General features: G+C 44.4%; 1 protein-coding gene across 1 annotated transcript in view; it reads left to right on the top strand.

The window, feature by feature from the left end:
• Window positions 1–440: 440 nt before the first annotated feature.
• The window catches only part of LOC124003284 (multidrug resistance-associated protein 1-like), a 34,145-nt gene continuing 10,800 nt past the window's right edge, over window positions 441–23,785 (top strand). Inside the window, exons 1-13 of the mRNA XM_046311404.1 lie at window positions 441–523; window positions 802–913; window positions 10,319–10,495; window positions 11,421–11,546; window positions 14,091–14,228; window positions 17,860–17,982; window positions 19,141–19,202; window positions 19,426–19,557; window positions 20,093–20,299; window positions 21,178–21,355; window positions 21,650–21,811; window positions 21,939–22,031; window positions 22,819–23,022. Of these exons, the coding sequence (XP_046167360.1) occupies window positions 872–913; window positions 10,319–10,495; window positions 11,421–11,546; window positions 14,091–14,228; window positions 17,860–17,982; window positions 19,141–19,202; window positions 19,426–19,557; window positions 20,093–20,299; window positions 21,178–21,355; window positions 21,650–21,811; window positions 21,939–22,031; window positions 22,819–23,022 (1,644 nt within the window). The 5' untranslated portion in view covers window positions 441–523; window positions 802–871. The remainder of the gene's footprint in view (window positions 524–801; window positions 914–10,318; window positions 10,496–11,420; window positions 11,547–14,090; window positions 14,229–17,859; window positions 17,983–19,140; window positions 19,203–19,425; window positions 19,558–20,092; window positions 20,300–21,177; window positions 21,356–21,649; window positions 21,812–21,938; window positions 22,032–22,818; window positions 23,023–23,785) is intronic.

Genomic DNA, 23,785 nt, shown 5'->3' with positions numbered 1-23,785 from the left:
TGTGTGTGTGTGTTTGTTCTGCTCTTGCTCAGTGTTTCTCACCTAAATGCTGGTAGGAAATTCCTGGCATTCCCATGGTCCTTTGTTTACATAGATGTCAAACAGCTGCACATACATATCTAGGTTATTAGGACAAGCAAGGGGCCAGGAATGAACTTTGAACTCTGAAAATCGCACCTACTTAACTGTGTCAGTGCAAAAACAAAACTCCTCGTGGTCACCGAGGGAGATAAAGCTGCTACTTTACTACAGGGAGAGGACGGGTGTCGAGGGGAGGAAGGGAGAGAGGGGGGAGAGGAGTGTTTCTGGGTGTGGAACAGACTGCCATCCTATCAAGGGGGAGTAGCAAGTTGTGGTGTTTTGATCAAGATCCAGCAGACGTTGGAGAAAAAGAGGGGAGAGAGAGAGAGAGCGACAGAGAGAGAGAAATACTTCCACCCACCTAACAGGGAGACACACTCATAAACAGCGGAGACACAGAGAGGGACTCAGAACTGCTGGAGGAGCACAGAGAGAGCACAAGGTGTCAGAGAGAGAGAGGAACACTTGACTTGAACACTAGAACACTTGAGTGGCTAACACAGACACACACAGTGTACCTTAACACAGAGACACACACAGTGTACCTTAACACAGAGACACACACAGTGTACCTTAACATAGAGACACACACAATGTGCCTTCATTGAGGAGAAGTCTCACACTGACACACACTAAGTGACTAGCCTACACCTGAGAGCAGAGATATTTTACTTCCGAAAAAGGAGTCTTACACACAGACACTCTCTCTCACTCATACAGTACCTGTGCCCATCCTGAGAAGGGATATTGAACCCCAGAGAGAAGTGAGGAGGAAGGTGAAGGGGAGTGGATGGATGCCTTTTGTGAACTCAGTGGCCTGGATCCTCTATGGGTGAGTGCATGATGGACCTCATGTTCAAAAGTTCACTTGTTTGAGCAAGTACCTGTAGTCAACTGTTTGAAATCCATTTAGAATACAGTGCCTGCAGAAAGTGTTCACACCCCTTGACGTAAATGGATTTAATTGTCATTATTTGTTAACGATCTACACAAAATACTATGTAATGTGGAAGTGGAAGAAAAATTCTAATATTGATTAAAAATGTATGACAAATAAAACCTTTGGCAGTGAGTCTTTTTGCGTAAGTCTTCAAGCTCTGTCAAGTTGGTTGTTGATCATTGCTAAAAAGCCATTTTCAAGTCTTACCATAGATTTTCAATCCGATTTAAGTCAAAATGGTAACTAGGCCACTCAGGAACATTCAATGTCATCTTGGTAAGCAACTCCAGTGTAGATTTGGCCTTGTGTTTTCGGTTATTGTCCTGTTGAAAGGTGCATTTGTCTCCCAGTGTCTGTTGGAAAGCAGACTGAACCAGGTTTTCTTCTAGGATGTTTCCTGTGCTTAGCTTTATTCCATTTATTTTTATCCTAACAAAACTCCCTGGTCCTTGACGATGACAAGCATACTCATAACATAACATGCTACCATGATTACGGATAATCCTGAATCATTCATGAATAATGATGAGTGAGAAAGTTACAGAGGCATACATATCATACCCCCCCAAAAAATGCTAACCTTCCCTATTATTGGTAATGGTGAGAGGTTAGCAATAGAGGTCTTCATGGGTCCAAAACGACTCATTCCAAAATGGACCTGGGGATTTCCCACCATATCCGATATGCATAAATACAGATCCATTCCAAAGTGACCCGAGGAAAACTAAACCCTTTCCGTATAGACCTGGTATAATCCTGAACAGCTCCGGTCCAAGTGATGGGAGCAGCAGAAAAGTCCTTTGTTAAGCTAATTTATTAACCAGAGCTGATAAAGTGCGAGAGGAGGGAGAGAGAGGTGCCGCTCTACTAGGCAGGGGAGGGGCCTTACTGTGAGCGAGTGACACAGGGAGCAGGGAGTGAGAGACGAGAGAGACGGCAACCAACAAGCCGACTCACTACTATAGTAGACTAATAGCTGCCATAGCTAGGTTATTTATCATCCAACATGATGATGTAGTACATGTCTTGACTGCATCAAACCAGGAGAGGCTATTAAAGCAAACTAACTTTAGCTAGCTAGGCTAATTAAGGCTGCAGTGCACACGCTTTCTCATCCTACAGTTACAAATAACAACAACTCCTTTCAGAATACTAAGCAGAAGTCTACATGTTGGTTCTTGGTCGTTGTAGCATGTCCTTCTCCTTTAACTTTAAAATTCCATCATTTTAATTCCATCTTCCATTGATTAGATATCTCCTAACTTTTGCCACACACAGAGGCTCTATGACTGTAGCCTATTGCCGCTTTGCTGACTTATGATTGGCCAACAACAACAAGCTACACGCTCCTCTCTCTCTCGCTCTCATCCACCTACCCGAAACCCGTGACAATCATATCAGAGCCGAACCAGACCCGTGACATAATTTAGAATTCTGGATCCGGACCCGGTCGTGTCTCAGGTATTCGGATACAGGTGGATAGGATGTCTTGGGAGTATGATCTTTGTCTTTGGGGTATGATCTAAAGCTTCAAGTTCCTTGGCGTGCACATCACTGACAACCTGAAATGGTCCATACACACAGAGTGGTGAAGAAAGTGGTGAAAAAAGCGCAACAACCTCAGGAGGCTGAAGAAATTCTACAGATGTACCATTGAGAGCCTCCTGTCACCTCATCACCTCATGGTACGGCAATTGCTCCGTCCGCAACTGTATGGCTCTCCAGAGGGTGGTGTGGTCGGCCCAACGTATCACCGGGGCACACTGCCTGCCCTCCAGGACATCTACAGCCCTCGGTGTCACAAGAAGTATTATTAGAAGGCCAAGAAGATCATCTAGGACCTCAGTCATCCGAGCCACGGCCTGTTCACCCCGCTACCATCTAGAAGGCGAGGTCAGTACAGGTGCATTAAAGCTGGGACCAAGAGACTGAAAAACAGCTTCTATCTCCAGGCCATCAGACTGTTAAATAGTCACAACTAGCCGGCTCCCACCCAGTACTCTACTTTGCACCTTATAGACAGTTGCTCTATGTACATAGTGCTGCCATATGTATATAGTCATTGAATCCTATATAACTACTGCTGTACACACCTTTTCTGTTCATATACTGTCCATACGGTCTATACACACCATTTCTGACTCTGACATTGCTCGTTCTCATATTTTTGAGATTTGTGTTTATTGTTTTGTGCTGTTAGGTATTACTGTACTGTTGGAGCTAGAAACATAAGCATTTCAACACCATCCAACACCTTTGGGATGAATTAGAACGCCGACTGTGAGCCAGGCATAATCGCCCAACATCAGTGCTGACCTCACTAATGCTCTTGTGGTTGAATGGAAACAAGTCACTGCAGCAATGTTCCAACATCTAGTGGAAAGCCTTCCCAGAAGAGTAATGAATGTATAGAATATCATTGTATGCCGTAGCGTTAAGATTTCCTTTCACTGGAAATAAGGGGCCTAGCCAGAACCATAAAAATCAGCCCCAGACCATTATTCCTCTTCCACCAAAATTTACAGTTGGCCAATATACATTGGGGCAGGTAGCGTTCTCCTGGCATCTGCCAAACCCAGATTCGTCCGTTGCACTGCCAGATGGTGAAGCGTGATTCATCACTCAAGAGAACGTGGTTCCACTGCTCCAGAGTCCAATGTTGGCTTACTTTACACCACTCCAGCCGACGCTTGGCATTGCGCATGGTGATCTTAGGGTCGTGTGCCGCTGCTCGGCCATGGAAACCCATTTCATGAAGCTCCCGACGAACAGTCGACGTTGCTTCCAGAGGCAGTTTGGAAATCGGTAGTAGTGAGTGTTGTAACTGAGGACAGACCATTTTTATGCGCTACATTCTGCAGCACACAGCGGTCCAGTTCTGGGAGCTTGTGTGGCCTACCACTTCACGGCTGATGAGCCGTTGTTGCTCCTAGATGTTTCCACTTCACAATAACAGCACTTTCAGTTGACTGACTTGTTGGACGGTGCAAAAGCTAGATGCCCTCAATCTCACACAAATCATAAAGGAACCCACCAGGTACAACCCTAACTCTGTAAGCAAGGGCACCCTCATAGACGTCATCCTGACCAATTGGCCCTCCAAATACACCTCCGCTGTCTTCAACCAGGATCTCAGCGATCACTGCCTTATTGCCTGTATCCGCTACGGTGCCGCAGTCAAACGACCACCCCTCATCACTGTCAAACGCTCCCAAAAACACTTCTGTGAGCAGGCCTTTCTAATCGACCTGGCCCGGGTATCCTGGAAGGACATTGACCTCATCCCGTCAGTTGAGGATGCATGGTCATTCTTTAAGAGTAACTTACTCACCATTTTAGATAAGCATGCTCCATTCAAAAAATGCAGAACTAAGAACAGATACAGCCCTTGGTTCACTCCAGACCTGACTGCCCTCGACCAGCTCAAAAACATCCTGTGGCGGACTGCAATAGCATCGAATAGTCCCCGCGATATGCAATTGTTCAGGGAAGTCAGGAACCAATACACGCAGTCAGTCAGGAAAGCTAAGGCCAGCTTCTTCAGGCAGAAGTTTGCATCCTGTAGCTCCAACTCTAAAAAGTTTGGGGACACTGTGAATTCCATGGAGAACAAGAGCACCTCCTCCCAGCTGCCCACTGCACTGAGGCTAGGTAACACGGTCACCACCGATAAATCCATGATTATCGAAAACTTCAACAAGCATTTCTCAACGGCTGGCCATGCCTTCCGCCTGGCTACTCCTACCTCGGCCAACAGCTCCCCCCCCCCCCGCAGCTCCTCGCCCAAGCCTCTCCAGGTCCTCCTTTACCCAAATCCAGATAGACGATGTTCTGAAAGAGCTGCAAAACCTGGACCCGTATAAATCAGCTGGGCTTGACAATCTGGACCCTCTATTTCTGAAACTATCCGCCGCCATTGTCGCAACCCCTATTACCAGCCTATTCAACCTCTCTTTCATATCGTCTGAGATCCCCAAGGATTGGAAAGCTGCCGCAGTCATCCCCCTCTTCAAAGGGGGAGACACCCTGGACCCAAACTGTTACAGACCTATATCCATTCTGCCCTGCCTATCTAAGGTCTTCGAAAGCCAAGTCAACAAACAGGTCACTGACCATCTCGAATCCCACCGTACCTTCTCCGCTACGCAATCTGGTTTCCGAGCCGGTCACGGGTGCACCTCAGCCACACTCAAGGTACTAAATGATATCATAACCGCCATCGATAAAAGACAGTACTGTGCAGCCATCTTCATCGACCTTGCCAAGGCTTTCGACTTTGTCAATCACCATATTCTTATCGGCAGACTCAGTAGCCTCGGTTTTTTGGATGACTGCCTTGCCTGGTTCACCAATTACTTTGCAGACAGAGTTCAGTGTGTCAAATCGGAGGGCATGCTGTCCGGTCCTCTGGCAGTCTCTATGGGGGTGCCACAGGGTTCAATTCTCGGGCCGACTCTTTTCTCTGTATTTATCAATGATGTTGCTCTTGCTGCGGGCGATTCCCTGATCCACCTCTACGCAGACGACACCATTCTATATACTTTCGGCCCGTCATTGGACACTGTGCTATCTAACCTCCAAACGAGCTTCAATGCCATACAACACTCCTTCCGTGGCCTCCAACTGCTCTTAAATGCTAGTAAAAACATAAATGCATGCTTTTCAACCGATCGCTGCCTGCACCCGCATGCCCGACTAGCATCACCACCCTGGATGGTTCCGACCTTGAATATGTGGACACCTATAAGTACCTAGGTGTCTGGCTAGACTGCAAACTCTCCTTCCAGACTCATATCAAACATCTCCAATCGAAAATCAAATCAAGAGTCGGCTTTCTATTCCGCAACAAAGCCTCCTTCACTCACGCTGCCAAGCTTACCCTAGTAAAACTGACTATCCTACCGATCCTCGACTTCGGCGATGTCATCTACAAAATTGCTTCCAACACTCTACTCAGCAAACTGGATGCAGTTTATCACAGTGCCATCCGTTTTGTCACTAAAGCACCTTATACTACCCACCACTGCGACTTGTATGCTCTAGTCGGCTGGCCCTCGCTACATATTCGTCGCCAGACCCACTGGCTCCAGGTCATCTACAAGGCCATGCTAGGTAAAGCTCCGCCTTATCTCAGTTCACTGGTCACGATGGCAACACCCATCCGTAGCACGCGCTCCAGCATGTGTATCTCACTGATCATCCCTAAAGCCAACACCTCATTCGGCCGCCTTTCGTTCCAGTACTCTGCTGCCTGTGACTGGAACGATTTGCAAAAATCGCTGAAGTTGGAGACTTTTGTCTCCCTCACCAAATTCAAACATCAGCTATCTGAGCAGCTAACCGATCGCTGCAGCTGTACATAGTCTATTGGTAAATAGCCCACCCATTTTCACCTACCTCATCCCCACAGTTTTTATTTATTTACTTTTCTGCTCTTTTGCACACCAATATCTCTACCTGTACATGATCATCTGATCATTTATCACTCCAGTGTTAATCTGCAATATTGTAATTATTCGCCTACCTCCTCATGCCTTTTGCACACATTGTATATAGACTCCCCCTTTTTCTACTGTGTTATTGACTTGTTAATTGTTTACTCCATGTTTAACTCTGGTCGCAGTTGCAAATGAGAACTTGTTCTCAACTAGCCTACCTGGTTAAATAAAGGTGAAATAAAATAAATAAAATAAATGGGACAGTCACTGAGCTCTTCATTAAGGCCATTCTACTGTCAATGTTTGTCTACGGAGATTGCATGGCTGTGTGCTTTATTTTATACACCTGTCAGCAACGGGTGTGGCTGAAATAGCCAAATCCACTCATTTGAAGCGATGTACACATACTTTTGTACATATAGTGTATCATGCAATTATTGTGGCAGGACTATGTATTGTTTTGCAGGGATAAATGCATCTTGGCAGAGTAATGTGTACTGTGTAGGATTGTCTTTTTTACTAACATTCTGCCAATTATCTATAAGGTGCTCATTGGTGGTTGACTTTATTGTCCTGAAAGAGTGCAGTTCAAACTGTCCCAGCATGCACACATTGACACATTTAAACCTACAGGGCGTAGAGTAAGTTCAGAGTTCAGGCATACATTTCCGAAAGTTCACTTTCAAAGTTTCCAGGTAGACTTTTCTGTGGTACAAGGAAGGTACAGTTGCACAGTATGCATTGACCTTTCTCAAATTACATTAGAGCCATAGGCACCTATGTAAGTGCACATAGGGCACATAGGCAGACAGGAATAATCCTTGCCAAGAAAGCCCTTAGGCTACGAGGTTCCAATATCCACACTAGCATACCACTTAATGAAGAAATCAATGTATTGGACATGCATTCTAATCTAAGTAGAATGATAGCATGGATAGTGACACCACGCTAAGCACGAGAATTGGAGTCTCAAAGAGCGTAAGCATCCTATGTGATGCTACCGTAGGTAATGTAAGGATATCTGGGAATATCAGGTACAGCCAAGCATGTGAACCAATCAGTATGTGGACAGCTGCCGGTAATCCCTAATAGTACGCATAGGAGCAAAGCTCCACATTCTGTATCTTGATTCAAAAAATGTGAGAATGGCCCTGATCCAGCTAGAAAGCATTTAGTCAATCCCCCTGTCCTCTCTCTCTCTCTACCCCCCCTCCCCTCTTTCTCTATCACTCAGACCTGCAATTCACATGCCAGACAAATTCAGATACACACTATCGTTGATGTAAGCGTACTTTTATTTGAAAATTGGAGAATGGAATTGATCCAGGAAGAGAGGTATCGGTCAATCGCCTGTCATCACTCGCTCTCTGTCTCTGTACCTCTCTCGCTCTCTCCCTGTGTCATTCTCTCTATTCCCCCTCTCTTTTTCTCTTTCACACACCTGATATTCACATATCAGTCTTATTCAGGAATAGACATGCAAACACTAATTGAGATTTCATCCATAGAACAGTCTGCTACTTCTAGAACAATCTGCTACCAAGTAACATGCCATAACCGTTATATTGCCAACAAAGCCAGAAAAAACATGGCCATTATCAGTCGATGTACCTTCAGAGCTCACCAATCTAACTATATACAAAGGTGGCTGACCTAATCTTGTGCCAGCAGCCTCTTTAACAAAGTTCCCAACGTGGGACAAGACATAAAACAGAATGTTGTGAATAGGAGAACTCTGGAACATACAACTGAAACATTTTACAGAAGGTGAAACAGAATAGATAACGGATATGTAGTAATTCTATGGCAACGTATGTCCCGGGGCCCGGGGCCCGGGGCCCTTCAGAGTAGTGCGGCTACATCAACAACATAATCTTACTTTGGTAACAGTTCTGGTCAAAGAGCTGAAAGGTGAAAAGATAATTGTTTCATCCCCTATCAATCAAAGGTTATTATCTTGCATTGTGGATAAAGACAATTTGACGTAGAGAATCCTGCATTCAGCAAGAGAGATGTTGTTCAGACACCTACTCTGCAAACTGGAGGGATTGTATTGAAACCCTGCAATTCAACATGTTTTGAAAACATGATTTTAAATCAAAACTACTCTGCAATTTGGGAGACGTGACAAAGGCAGTGATGAACAGTCCTGTCGAGACAATTACAACACTCTCTAAATGACAATGAACAGATCCAACTAACTAAATAACTAGTATGCCAAATGGTTGAGATCTTTGGACACATTTATGCTTGCAGTGACGTAAAGTATTACAGTGAAGAATTGAATGATATCAAAAAGGAATCAGAATGTATCATTTCTCTCAGATAACTGAAAGGTGCACAACACAGTCCATGCAGGCTCTCTCTCCTCAGTTCACATCACTACGTTTGATAGGTAAAAATAGACCTTCCGTTTCCATCCAAACCAAAGGTCTGGAAGAAGCTTCTTTAGCCAATTCAGAAAACGCTGAGCAAGGTGACCAAGAAAAAGCTATTTAGTTTGTTTGACAACTTACGATTCTCATATAAAAGTGTTTGTTCGCAGGCCTAAATTGGAGCCAAGGAGAGACAGTGAAAAAGGCTCCCACTCATTGAGTCAATAGCCATCTTCAGAAGAATACCTGTTACACTGACAAAATATTCAGTAGGTGGATGAATTTCCTCACACATGATCTGGATAAACTTAACTGAAATTAATAACACATTTGTTAGTATAGTAACACATTTGGTGTTGCTGTTGCGTAATGAACCAACATGCAGCTGTTATGAATTGTGGTCCCTCTCCCTTATGCCCTTTGGAGTCTGCCTTGCCCAGCTGCTACAAGCTGCTGTGTGTGTGTGTATGATTCACAATGTTGCATTGCCGCAGCTCAACAAGTCCAGCCGACCGTAGTAGTTAAACCCACTTCCTCTCGCGACTCTGCAGGCACCTCTAGCTCCTCCAAACTGCAGCCAGACACCCAGCCCCTCGTTAGAGGGCTTAGAGGTGATAAACAGGGAGAGGTGAGAGTACAACAGAGCACTTAGAGGCTAAGAGTATTTTGGTGCTTTTTACAGTCAGACTTCCTTCCTTTTCAGCCCACCGTCGCCGGGGGCTGCAGGCTTGCATGATGCAATCTGGAAATGTGGATTTGGCAACTTCAGCCAACAGTACACACTTCGGTCGGCACAAACAGAATACATCCCACTGTCGTCTAAGTGGGTTTGTATCGTCATCATGTACTGTAATATTTTGACTGACTTCGCCCTTCCAAAGGGGAAAGTTTTTAAACGTGGTGGAGCCGTGGGTTAAAATATTCCAGGACTGACTCAGCTCTGTAGAAAAAAAAGACGAAAAACTCCCAAGCTCCAACCATCCAACCAACGCGCACAGATTATGTTGACTTGCTGTGGTTTCACTCTCCATTGCCTAGATACACAGACCGGGACATTATACTGTAACCAGCATCCAGTTTCTCTGGACTGGCCCTCAGCCCTGCTTCAAGCAGTTCATTTAACAATCCTTGCCCTCAATAATCTGTCACTAGGCTAATACCCTGACAGAAGTAAACTGTTAGACTGATATATCAAGTTGACGTTCCACAAGTTGACAGCACAGTAGGCGAAGCTTGGAGGAAAATTGGTTGAGTTGTATTTATTTGAACACAGCCAATTCAGAGACTGAATGAGAAATTCTGTACCTAAAATGAACTTATCGGAACAATGAACAATACTCCATTTCATAAATGTAAATCTGTATTGAGTCAAGAAAGAAATTACTTCTACTCAGTGCAGAGAATGGTGCAGAAACCTACTCCTCCGCTCTCTACCATCCTAATTTTACACTGCATATTAACTAGTCTATCTTTGTCTTTTCCAGGACTGGAATCGAACGTGGTACACGGACGAACCGGACCTGACCGAGTGCTTCCAGAACACGGTGCTGGTCTGGTTCCCGTGCGTCTACCTCTGGCTGTTGGCGCCCTTCTACGCCCTCAAACTCTACTGCCATGACTGTGGATGCATCCGAATCTCCACTCTCTGCACTGCCAAGACGGTGAGCCAACCCATAGAATCCCAATATGGTCAGCGGTCGGTCCAACGATCACAGAACAGTGACTTGACTTGTCCATTCTAGTCATTCTATCTCTATGAGCCAAACCAGCCTGAGTTTATAAGCACATCCAGTGACTTGCAGATGCAGGGTACAAAAAGTAAAGTCATGAAAGAAAAATAGATACCCAGTACCCACACACTGCTGGATGCGCCTGTAGTGTTATTCAGTGCAACGTTTCAACCCGAAAGTACAACCAGCCTGCACCAACCAGTCCTGAGCCTTAAGACCAGCCTTAAACCAAACCGCAAGAGTAGACATGGCATGGCCATTAACATTATACAAGACCAGGCGAGTGTTCGAGTGCACCAACCATATCTGCCATAAAATAATATGAGTGTGAAGTACTGTGAAAACCAAGCACCAAATGGTTAGTGTTTAAATAGGGCCGGCCGGGGACAATTTCATGCCTTAGCGAGCAAGAGGAGGGGATATCAGTGGGGAAAAGCCTTGAAGGTTTAGAGAGTACTCAAGAAAGCATGGAGAGTTTACAGGACAAACGTAAGAGTTTATAGGACGAACGTAAGAGTTTACAGGACAAACGTAAGAGTTTATAGGATGGCTTACATGGCACTCCAAGAGGGTTACATGTACATTTAAATGTATTGGTCCCTTCTCACTTTCCAATGTTATGTTCCATGTGGTTGTACTTCAGTCTGTATAAAGTATATAAAATACTTACAATATGGAGACATGCAACTTGACAATATGGATTGACAGTTCCAGTCTCTTTAGAGTCCAGATTGTCATTTAGGTGCTAAAGATGCATGTTTCTGGTTTCCCCAGTAACCAAAACGTTTGAATCAATCACAATGACAGTACTGTAGACCTCACTCTGCTTCCCTCCCTGTGTCTGTCCATCCTCCAGGTGCTGGGGTTCCTCCTGGCCTCATTTGGCTTCGTGGAGTTCTTCTACATTCTTCTGGAGAGGAGTCATGAGATCCAAAACCACATGGTCTTCCTCCTCAGTCCCATCATACGCAGCTTGACTGTGGTAAGTACTGTAACCATCAGCCAATGTCTTTGTCTCAGCTTCTTTCTTCACGATTGCTCTCTCTCTCTCTATCTACTGTTTATGTCTCAGTATCTGCTGTTGACTTCTCTTCCCTGACAGTAGATCCTGGGGGTTGCTTTTCCCCCCTACCTTTATTTAAGCAGGTGACAAACGTGATATATATTTTTAATGCACCGCCGGGATCTGCTGTCAAGGAAGAGAAGTCAAGAGGTGATACTGAGACATAGTAGATGGAGAGAGCAATCGTGAACAAAGAGGCTTCCCTGACAGCAGATCCTGGGGGTGCATGCGTATAGCAGCAGTTTGAGTCCTTTACTCCTGATTTACTCTTCGAGAGGGCAGGGGCTAAGTAAAGCACTCCATGACCTCTGTCAATAAACACTGTGACAATTTTTACAATGATTACAAAGACATACTGCACTCTACTCTCAAATCATCCTCCCCACTGATTTACAGTACTGGGATCAGGCTGAGAAGAACGTTGGTGGAGAGCAGTGCAGTGCACTATGGGAGGTCCAGCTAGATAGAATAAAGTCCTGTTTACTACTGTGTGAGGGGGTATAACGTCAGATTTAAGACAAAGGCAGAGGTGCAAGGGGTTGGAATAGAGGGAGGAGCGGAGGAGGCCGGATGTGGGGCAGTGTGCCTCCTGTAGCTGACTCACAGAGCCATGACCCCCCTACCCATAACTCCCCTCTCCCTCAGAGGCCGAACACAAGTGCTGCACAGACTCATTCCCTCCAAATCAGACAGCCTGGCCCACCTGTGGTCTCCTCAGACTCTTAGGTCAATATCAGCAACTGTTTGGGTGAAGAAATACTGAATGCATCTCTTGTACCAGGTACACAAGGCATCCATTTTTGAAAAAGGTCACTTTTTTATCACATTAGGGACCCGGATTTGAAATCCAAGACATTGCTACAGTTAACCAGCCATGATATTTACAGTTGATTGGTTGGTTGCTATGTAAATAAAAAGCCAAGGCCAATCATTTTCTGGACATAGAACCATAATGGCAGCCACCACCCTCTGGTTTCCCATACGTAAAGCTAAGGAACACTGTGTCCAAAAGAAACAACGTTATTTTGCTTGTTTCTCGTCCCCACCGACCCATATACAGTCAATGTATGGGAATGTAATTTTTTTCACCAGACTCACCCCGGTTCGTGGTCATGGTTACTCTCCCTTCCTACCATGAGAGCTGCTTGCAAGGCACGCCATCTGCTGTAATCAGCAACACCATGACGCAGAGTTATTTTTCCACCCCAATTCCCCAGACTTCCAGTATAATTACTAGGTAGGGAATTGAGTTAGGTTTTAGTAATGGACTTAGTTCTACCCACTGACTTCCATTTAAGGAAATGGGTTCCTCTCAGAAGGGAATGACAATTTCTTGCTTGCAAATGTGGTTAGTTAGGCAACAGGCCAAGCAGCATAGAAACTGGGTAATGAACCTGACATCCAACCACACAGCATAGATATGTTTCTATACAGTGTTTCTACCTAGCCTGGTCCCAGATAAGTTTGTGCTGTCTTGCCACACTACAACCTTTCGGAGTTGTCAAGTTAATTATGAGGCTGGAAGCAGTTTCCTTGCCTGCAATGTGGCTAGTCAGACAATAGGCTTAGAAACTGAAATTAACCCAACAATCACCATATTTATCTCTACTCTATAGCATACAAAAAGTATTTCTATGGTGTTGTTGATCTATCAAACGTTAAATAATCATGGCTGGTTGCTTAAAAACAGGACAGTTTTTAAGAACTGATGGAACCAGTATGGTATCTATTATGCAACTCTATAACCACAACTCTCCTTTTAGTGATGAGCTGGCGAGGCTAGATGACTTCTCAACTTGACCAAACTACCGACAGTCAGAGATAATTACAGCCAAAACACAGCCCGTGGATAGACGAGGCATTTTTCGGATAGAGAGTGATGCCCCAAAACATGGAATCAGTCCTGTTTTATCTACTTATTTTACTAAACATTTATTTAACCAGGCAAGTCAGTTAAGAATGTTATTTTTATTTACAATGACAGCCTGTATTCGAACAAATATAGTGCAATTAAGGCAAAAGGCAATGCATGGATGGAGGGATGGAAGGAAGGAGGGGTGGAGGGCATAGTACTATACATCTGTTGTTTTATTGAAGGAAGTCAGCAGGATAACAGCTGCGTCTGTGATCAGGGAAATCCCAATCTAACCTCTTTCTCCAAAACCAACAAAAGCCAAATCCAATCCTTACAAATATTTTCTATTTTCTATCAGAGAGACTACTGGGAATGACAGTGAATGCTGATACAAAGGATGTATTGAGTGATTAATTTTCATCTTCAAAGTAATAGTTGTTGAGTTTCAAAGTAGACTCGCTTGCCAGTTCTCAGTCAGGGGTCGCTCCTTTCAAAACACTCGCTTGACTTTCACAATCCGTTGTAATGCAAGTCATACTAATCTCACTCTCACTCACTGTCGCACTCTCTCTCCCAGTCTCTCACTCACTCTCCCACTCTCTCCGCAGGTCCTGGCCATATGCATCATCCAGTTGGAGAGGATACGAGGCTGTCGTTCCTCCGTCTTCCTCTTCCTGTTCTGGGTCCTGGCGGTGGTGTGTTCCCTGGTGCCCCTACGGGCAAAGATCCAGCTGGTTATGTACGAGGTACGGTGGTAGTAGAACATGACTCTATTCTCCATGGTCTATGGGAGAAGTAGCAGGTGTGATGACACAGGCACTAACCTACTCAGTGTCTGCATGACTGATGTTACAAGTAGTCAAGATTATTCTCACACGCTATGTGAATGTAGGTTAATAGAGGTTCCTGTCAAAACAGTCATGACACACAGTAATTTTGTATCGTAGGAAACAATTTACTTGGATGAATATGCTACGCCTACATCCTGACTGTTATGTCTGCTTAGGTTTGCACTCAGTGACCCCGCAGAACCAGTTTGTCTGAAGCGTTGTCTAGGGTCTAGGGTTGTCTACCCATAGTCTAGACTTAGAGACTAGAGAGCGCATTGCTTGATATAGAGATGCTGTTGTACCTGCTATGCTTTATTCGTAACTCCACAAAATTAACCAAGGGTTTTCTAGTCTAGACTTAGCATAACTTGGGTATAAATGCATTGCCACCCAAAGTCGACAGAGGAAACCCTGTAGTGTTGGTAGGGCGGATGACAGACACTGCCAACTCTCGTCTCCCTTGTCTCCCTAAAGCCTCTGTAGATTTCTAGACTCCCCTCCTCTCATACGGTGTCTCTTCCTTACAGACACTGCAATCATTGTCCTCGTATTTGTCAAAGCGGTAACAGCATTCACGTTTTTAGAAACACACACATCCATATCACATCCTTATCGCCTCCAGTATGACATTACCACATGTAGTGTTTAGGCCAGCGGTAATGACAGCTCTGAGGTAAAACCGATAGTGATGGTGAGACAACCCATCATGGCAGCCTAGGGTCAGACCAGAGGCACGTCAACACCACTTTTATAGGCAGGAACAGCCAGCAAACACCTACGGGGACCGACCTACTGGGAAATACAGTATTTGTATTATCCACTCAACACAGTCACATACTCCGGGAGAACAAAACATTAAGAACACCTTCCTAATATTGTGTTGCACCCCCTTGTTCCCTCAGAACAGCCTCAATACATCGGCACAAGGTGTTGAAAGCGTTCCACAGGGATGCTGGCCCATGTTGACTCCAATGCTTCTCACAATTGTGTCAAGTTGGCTGGATGTCCTTTGGGTGGTGGACCATTCTTGATATAGAATAGAAACTGTTGAGTGTGAAAAACCCTGATTGGTTTTAACAGGTGACATCAATAAGTGATCATAGCTTTTCACCTGGTTAGTCTGTCACGGAAAGAGCATGTTTTGTACACTAGTGTATAGACGGACACATTTTCAAACGTGCACACACGTGTCCACCACCAGCACTGATCATATGGACAAACTCAGAGAAGAACTTTGAGACAGCTCTTCTGGTAGACTAGCAACAACATTAGAAGAGAGTTCCTGTATCTCAACATGAGACATTTCACTGCAATGGTAAAAGCTCTGAGTGTACGGAGTTCATGTTTGGTTTGGTTTTACAGACCCAATTCCCCCGGCTCGTTGGTCAGACCAACTGACCTATGTTTACAGGCATATATTACCACCCACTCCTAGCCCCATACCATCCTGACCCTGTTTTCACTATGCGGCTGGATCTAGTTTGTTCTCCCCATCTGCACTCTGGGCGCAACATAGTGTGAGGTTGTCATCAACAACTACAGGAAACAGAGGGCTGAATATTCCCCCATTCACATGGGCTGTAGTGGAGCGGGTCGAGAGCTTCCAAGTTCCTCAGTGTCCACATCACTAAGGACCTATCATGGTCCAAACACAATAAGACAGTCGTGAAGAAGGCACGACAATGCCTCTTCCCCGTCAGGAGGCTAAAAAGATTTGGCATGGGCCGTCAGATGATTAAAACGTTCAACAGCTGCACCACTGAGAGCATGGTTGCATCCCCACTTGGTGTGGCAACTGCTCGGCATCTGACCGCAAGATACTACAGAGGGTAATGCGTACGGGATTGAACTCCCTGCCATCCAGGACCTATATACCAGGTGGTGTCAGAGGAAGGGCCAAAAAATTGTCAAAAACTCCAGCCAACCAAGTCATAGACGGGGCAGCAGGGTAGCCTAGTGGTTAGAGTGTTGGACTAGTAACCGGAGCTGACAACGTACAAATCTGTCGTTCTGCCCCTGAACAGGCAGTTAACCCACTGTTCCTAGGCTGTCATTGAAAATATTAATTTGTTCTTAACTGACCTAGTTAAATAAAGGTAATAAAAATAGACTGTTCTCTCTGCTACCGCATGGCAAATGGTACAGGTGTGCTAAGTCTGGGACCAAAAGCTTCCTGTACCGCTTCAACCCCCAAGTCATAAGTGTGCTAAATAGCTAACCGGAATATCTCCATTGACCCTTTTTGCACTATTTCTGACTCTATGCACACACACTGGACTCTACCCACACACTCACACATACTTACACTGACACTCCAACACATACACGCAGACATTTGCCACACACACACTCATCACATACAGTAATAGACAATAGCAGCAGTGTATCTATCCTGTTGCCTAGTCACTTTACCCCTACCTTTATGTACATATCTACCTCAATTTCCTTGTACCCCTGCACATCGACTAGGTACTGGTACCCTCTGTACATAGCCAAGCTATCATTGCTCATAAGCCTTTGACTGTAAATCTACACCTGTTGTTTATGAAGCATCTGACAATTACAATTGTCAGATTGCAATTCGTACCTGTGTGGCAGACAGCCTAGCGGTTAAGAGTGTTGTGCCAGTAACCGAAAGGTCTCTGGTTCAAATCCCTGAGCCAACTAGATGAAAAATCCTTTGCCCTTGAGCAAGGCACTTAACCCCAACTGCTCCTGTAAGGGCTGGATAAGAGTGTCTAAAATGCTAAATGACTAAAGTGACAAAATCACTCCAACTGCCGTTTACTATGGCTCTGACTTTCACACAAAGGGAAACGGGTAAACATTAGGTTGACATATGGGCCATCAAAAACAGGCCTGCTGGTCTCTTATAAGTTAAGAATAACATGTGAAAACCACATTTCACATAATACGTGGTTAATATCACTGTTTTGGCTGTCTTCCATTGAGAAAGAGGGAGGGAGGTTTGTTGGTTTGTGTCTGCTTCACCCACAATCTCTCTATTTACAGATATCGTAGCGTGACTGCAGGGAGCTTTTTACTATTGCTTCATTTATATTAAAGACTTTGGTTTTTCACTATGATTTGGCTTTACAGTTCAAAATAAGCTTTATTGAGTCTCTCTCGTGATCGTGGCATATAACCATATCCTGTCCTATATAGTGTTCCTTATGTTGAGTTCAAGCATGGGAAATCTTGAAATCTTTATCTGGGAAGAAAATCTTGCATTTTGACAAACTCATGCAAACCCACACTGATGAAATAAAAAGTATCGCAATTAATGATACATTGTTTACTAGTTGTGACAGAGCATTTAAATTTAAACATGATTTCATTGATGCCACAGTTCCAATATTGTGTGTAACCAACCCATTTCCCTATGTCTTAAAACTCAAAAGATGCATGTCTCAGTAACCCACAAATGGTTACACAACTATATGTTGCATGAGAAATGCAATGACAACAATAACGTTGGCAATTGTACTTATTTAACCTTTATTTACTTCGGCAAATCATGTAATATTCACTTTTCTTTTTTTAACAGGGTATCACCACCGATATTGTGAGATACACAGCATTTTTCTCCTACTTCTCACTCCAACTGGCCCAGCTCTTCCTGTGTTGTTTCGCTGACCAGCCTCCAGAGGGAAAAACCGTCCTCGTCAAAGTAGGCATTAGATCAGAACGTGGGCTATATTTCACTTCCGTCAAAATGCTCTCTCCTTCCAAAACATGAGAGAATGCTTGGGCAGAGACTGGGATTGAGAATAGAAGCCATCTTGTGGTTTTCGACCTTCGTTGTCAACACACTCACTGAGTTTCCCTTTTGATGGAAGCTCAAGTGATTCACTTCCTCTCTCTGCCCACTTTCTTACGAGGACACTGTGAATTAATGAATGAATGTGTTGTCTACTCTGTCCATTCCATACACACGACTCACACACCACATGAACCATGCTACGACCGTTACACCACTACGACACCAACGCAGTTCTGTATTTATGCGCTTTATGGAATCATACTCTCTCACGGTCGGTCCAATCAAAAAAGACTGATGAATCATGTCCCAACCAAACAACCTGACTTTGGCAGTGGTGGCTACAGTGAAGCCTATATAGTCCATGACATTACATGATACTGTATCTTGAGAGAAAAACAAAGAAAACAAACTGTCCCAAAAAACAAGAAAACAAACTGTCCCAAAAAACTAAATGTCTCTCAGCATCTATCCTGGTCGGCCAGCGGTAGTGAGGTTCAGAGGACTGGAAGCCACAGCCTGGTGTAAGAGCCACACCCTAGTGTGTTCTCTGCTCCCCCACATCTTGGTCAGAGATTCTCATAGTCAGACAACAACAGAGAAAGCAAGGGATGGAGAGGAAGAGCAAGAGAGATGGAGAGAGACAGAGTAAGACCTCCGGTGAGGGGGCGGTAGAGGGAAGAGAGGTTGCCAAAGATGGAGCATGAGCACAAATTGCTAGTGTGTAGGTGTGTGTTCAGCATGGTGCCACAGTGACAACACGTTACCACACAGCATGGACCTCAAATTCTCCTCCCAACCCTAGCTCCGACACAAACTCTAACTCTTTACGCGCTTTACTCCTGTCCACAGTCTCCAGCTATTTACACATGCAGTTTCCACTGAGGACCACCTTACTGCATCATGCTGTTTAAACTCATTAGCATCCAGTAAATAGACTCCACAAGTACATCATAGAACCATTAAAGTCAGCCACAGAGGAGTCCTATGTTTTACCAAAGCCTTTAAACATTGAGAGATTTACATGGTGGTCAAAGTCAGTGACATTCACCCTCTAATCTGTTTCAGAACCCATGTCCAGTCAAGGATGCCTCTTTCCTGTCGAAGATGCTCTTCTGGTGGTTTACTGGGTAAGATGGTTTAATGAAACTCTCAAACAACATGTTGACTTGTTTGAAAAATCTTTTATACTGTAAATCTTATAATGTACGTGGGTGTTTGTGTATAACTTATACACTGAGTGTACAAAACCTGAAGAACACCTGCTCTTTCCATGACATAGACTGACCAGGTGCAAGTCAATAAAGGTGTTCTTAATTTGCATACTCAGTATATCATCGCTGTTCCCCTCAGGCTGGTGGTTAAAGGTTATCGTACCCCTCTGGAAGCTGGAGACCTGTGGAACCTGAGGGAAGAGGACACATCGGACAAGATCATCTCTGATCTGGAGGAGGAGTGGACCACAGAATGTGCCAAACTGCAACAGTAAGAACCAATTACAATATGCGTACTCTCGCCAAACTAATTCAGTAGCTTCAGAGACTCAGGAATCAATGAACATAATTTTATGACAATGACATTGTGGTTAAACTTCAGAATAGTGTCTGCCTAGAACTCTAGATGATCGAGGTCCCTTGTAGAGCTTGTGTAGTTGTAATCGGAAAAACAAGCTGTCTCGCTAAGGGACACTTAAGTCCGAAAATAGGTCAAAAGAAGTCCCCTTCAAATAGGTCAAAAGAAGTCACCTTCTTACTGTAATGTTGAGACACTAGCTTTGAAGACCCCATTGTTAAATTCCAAAAACTTGCGTTCAGCGCTCATCAACTCATGTGTGAGCAGGATAATGCCTTTTATGGCTGCTGAAAAGTCTTCTCTTCACATTTTTGCATCGGAGATGTGTCAAATGAACAACAATGACTGTTGTTGAATTTTTTTCATCCCTTTGTTTCATATTTTTAAAAACAGGCAACATGTAGGGCCATCAAACTCAGATGTCGTCTCTGTCTGTTTGTTTTTCCAGGCAGGAGAAGACCATGGCGGCAGGCGTGGCGCTGGGCACCAGACTGCCTGACCAGGCCCAGATACTTAGGAAGCTGCAGAAGGAGCAGAGCTCCAGCTTCTGTCTGCTGAGGACACTGGCCAGGAACTTGGGACCTTACTTCCTTACTGGGACGATGTGCATCATCTTCCACGACTTCTTTATGTTTGCCATCCCTCAGGTGCTCAGGTAAAAATTGCTAAGGGTTTGACGTTAATTCTACACAGGAGACTAAGCTTCCAAAAATCCATGGCATCACATCATAAACAAAGCCATCATAAACTGGGCAGCACGACACAATAATCTCTTGCAAGTCAGACAGATTCCACGTCTATTTCCAATGCCCTTTACATTGATATACATACTAAAATGTCAATTTGGCAACCTTAAAACTGGACCCGCCATGCTTGACCCCATCTCTGGCACCCAATGCCAGTCTAGACAGGAACCTTGTTGTTGTTGTACAGCCATGGCTTGGTGGAAGTGTTAATTACGGTCAAGAGAAAGGAGCCAGAGACCACAGCTTGCTGCCCCAACATGGAGTGTCAAGGACATTAGCTTAGCTTAAGGGAGGGAAGGGAAGAAAATAAAGAAAGGAAGGAAAGAGAGAGTGAAGAGAAGGCTCTAAACAGCAGAAAGGCTGAGGTTGATCTGGTGGACCACAATAAGAGAGCCACTAGCCAAGTGTTGAGGCCAGCCCAGCCACAAGAGGAGCACTGTTGTGCAACTAGAAACGGCTTTGTGTCGACCAGCAGGCCCTGCGGCCACACTAATGATCATAGTCCACACAGGGCTGCATGGCAAAGCAGTGATAGTGAAGGAACATGACAGGGGTACATAAAGCTGACAGAGAACAGTAACTTGTCTGTGCTTATGACTCCATTAAATGCACTGCATTGGCACAGTGTCCATGTTCAGTGTATAGGCTTATGTTTTATAGTATGAATAAGACTCTGTTGAGTTGAGTATGCTGAAAGTCTCCAGAAACATGAAGCAGAACGTATCCACAGGAAGCACTGTATGATATTACCATGTTCTCTCTTTCACCCTTATCCCCTCTCCAACAGTCTTCTTCTGGGCTTCATGAACGAAGAAGACGCCCCCCTGTGGAAGGGCTACTTCTACGCTACCCTGATGTTCCTGCTGTCCTGTCTCCAGTCCCTGTTCAACCACCAGTACATGTACACCTGTTTCACCGTGGGCATGAGAGTGAAGACAGCCGTGATGGGACTGGTCTACAGAAAGGTACGTCGTCATGCCAACCAGTAGACAGTGGGTGACTGGGCGTTACGTTGTAAACATTGCCTCTTAATGGCAGGCTTGAAATTCCAATGTAAATAAACTATACCTCGACAATTAACATATTATTTTTCAAAGGACCAAGAAAAAAACATTGAAAAATAAATATGTTAATTGTCAAGTTTAGGTTTATTTAAGTTGGAAAAAGAGGTTCTGGATGTTAAGAAACCTTGAAACCAAGTGTTACATAATACTCATTTACTGGAGGTTTAACTTGAGGTTGTTCTGTTTTTCCTCTAGTCTTTGGTGATCAACAGCGCATCCAGGAGGACGTGCACAGTGGGGGAGATCGTCAACCTGGTATCAGCTGACACTCAGAAGCTCATGGACTTTGTGGTTTACTTCAACGCAGTGTGGCTGGCTCCTATCGAGATTGCCCTCTGCCTCTTCTTCCTCTGGCAGGTATGGATGGCACGGTCACTTCTGTTTTTTGTTGGTACTCATTGATGATGGACATTTGTTTTCTTTGGTACTCATTTATAAAAAACATTGCTTTTGATGACTTGTGTAAAACGATGCCATTTTACAGCACCTAGGCCCATCTGCGCTAGCCGGAATTGCCACCGTCATCCTCATCTTCCCACTCAATGGATTCATCGCCAAGAAAAGGAGCAAACTGCAGGTACGGACATGTCCTAAGAGGAGATTCATATGCACTTTGACCTCAGTGCAAAATGATCTGGGACCAGACAGTCTTTCCAGGCTACTTTGACCCCAGGCAGTAGCCAAATCAGAATGTGATTTTGCATGTTTGGTCAGGGATGCCACAGCTGGTTTACATAGCCGAAACAGAGCTGTGTGGGAGTGCGGGTTGGATGGATGTCTCCACCATGTTATGCTTATGAAAAACAACCACAGAAAAAAAGGAACTATAAAAGGCTATATTTTTCATTTGTTTTTTGGAAAAACAACAGACAGTTTTGGCAATAATGCCTGTTTTAATCTAATTTACAGTCGTAGAATGTCACTGACCGCTTTCCTGGCCGCTTTGTTGTTTCCTCGTCGTAAAACTGCTAAGTGTTAAGAACTGTGTTCAATACTGTAACAGAGTACGATTCTACTTAAATTAAACAAGTACATACTTCTGTAGAGTGCTCAACATTAGCTGTTACTTGACAAGTATTTGCAGCTGTAACTGACAACTTAATGTTTATAAAATCACATTAAATCACATTTTATTTGTCAATGGCTTCGTCAAACAAAAAAACACACAAAATAGCAGAATTGGTCAGGAGCCCGTAAGACAGCTACTATCCACTGCAGCGCACCATCCTGAGATGAGTAATAGATACAGTGATGCTGGTGCAACAACATTTCTATAGGTCTTCTATTGTACTGTTCTCTTGTGGTGTTGCTGTCCTCTTCCCTCGACTATCTATTTAACCATGTCTTTGAATGCTTCTCCCTAGGAGGTACAGATGAAGTTTATGGATGGGCGAATCAAGCTGATGAACGAGATCCTGAACGGGATCAAGATCCTGAAGTTCTATGCATGGGAGAAGGCCTTTCTGGAGCAGGTCCTGGGATACAGGGAGAAAGAACTGAAGGCCCTGAAGAAGTCCCAGATCCTCTACTCCATCTCCATCGCCTCCTTCAACTCATCCACTTTCCTGGTATGTGCAATACAAAATAACTAGCAGTAATAGTTATTTGGTCTTTCGGAGTATAGCAGTGTCTACTCTTTACTTTTTTATTTAAAACAAAAACTTTATAGACAACAAAAACCGTTCAACCCCAACCCCTCATTCTCCCATCCATCCCCTCCCTCCCTCCCTCCCTACCACCCTCCACAACACCCACCCACCAAGGCATCTATAAAAGTAAGTTCAATAGGAAAGAAACAAACAGTAATAGAAACAAAACCAATGGGAAAAAAAGTTCAATAAAAAAAATTATCAGCACAAATGGCCACTAGAACAGACATGGCTGCTTACCAAACTATGCAAGTTACACTAAGTAAAAGACAGGCTCTCCAGGTATTGTATTATAGGAGACCAGGTTAAGTCAAACTTTGTTGGGACCCAAGCACAGTGTACCCAACCTTCTCCAGAGGCAGAGATGACACCACCTCCTTAACCCACTGCATAAAGGAGGGCGGCTTTGCAGACTTCCAGTGAAAGAGGACAAGGTGGCGAGCCTGATGCATGGTAGCATTCTGGTCTAGGGGAAGTAACCCAAAAATGTCAGGGACTGGGTTGGGATCACTGCCATCTAGGTTGATTCATGGCTTAAGGCTACTAAAGTGATTTGTTTGGCGGAAATATTGTCAAATTTTTGATTGGTGTAGCAGTCTCTCTTTGTAGAGTTCAGGAGTCGGAGAAGAGGCATATCTGTTGTCCACATCTAGAATGAGTTGAGATAGCTCCAATAAGAGGC

The sequence above is a fragment of the Oncorhynchus gorbuscha genome, linkage group LG18 (genome assembly GCF_021184085.1).
Source record: "Oncorhynchus gorbuscha isolate QuinsamMale2020 ecotype Even-year linkage group LG18, OgorEven_v1.0, whole genome shotgun sequence".
Lineage (NCBI taxonomy): Eukaryota > Metazoa > Chordata > Actinopteri > Salmoniformes > Salmonidae > Oncorhynchus > Oncorhynchus gorbuscha.
The sequence above is the reverse complement of the archived record's forward strand: the minus strand, read 5'-3'. Positions and strand labels throughout refer to the sequence as shown.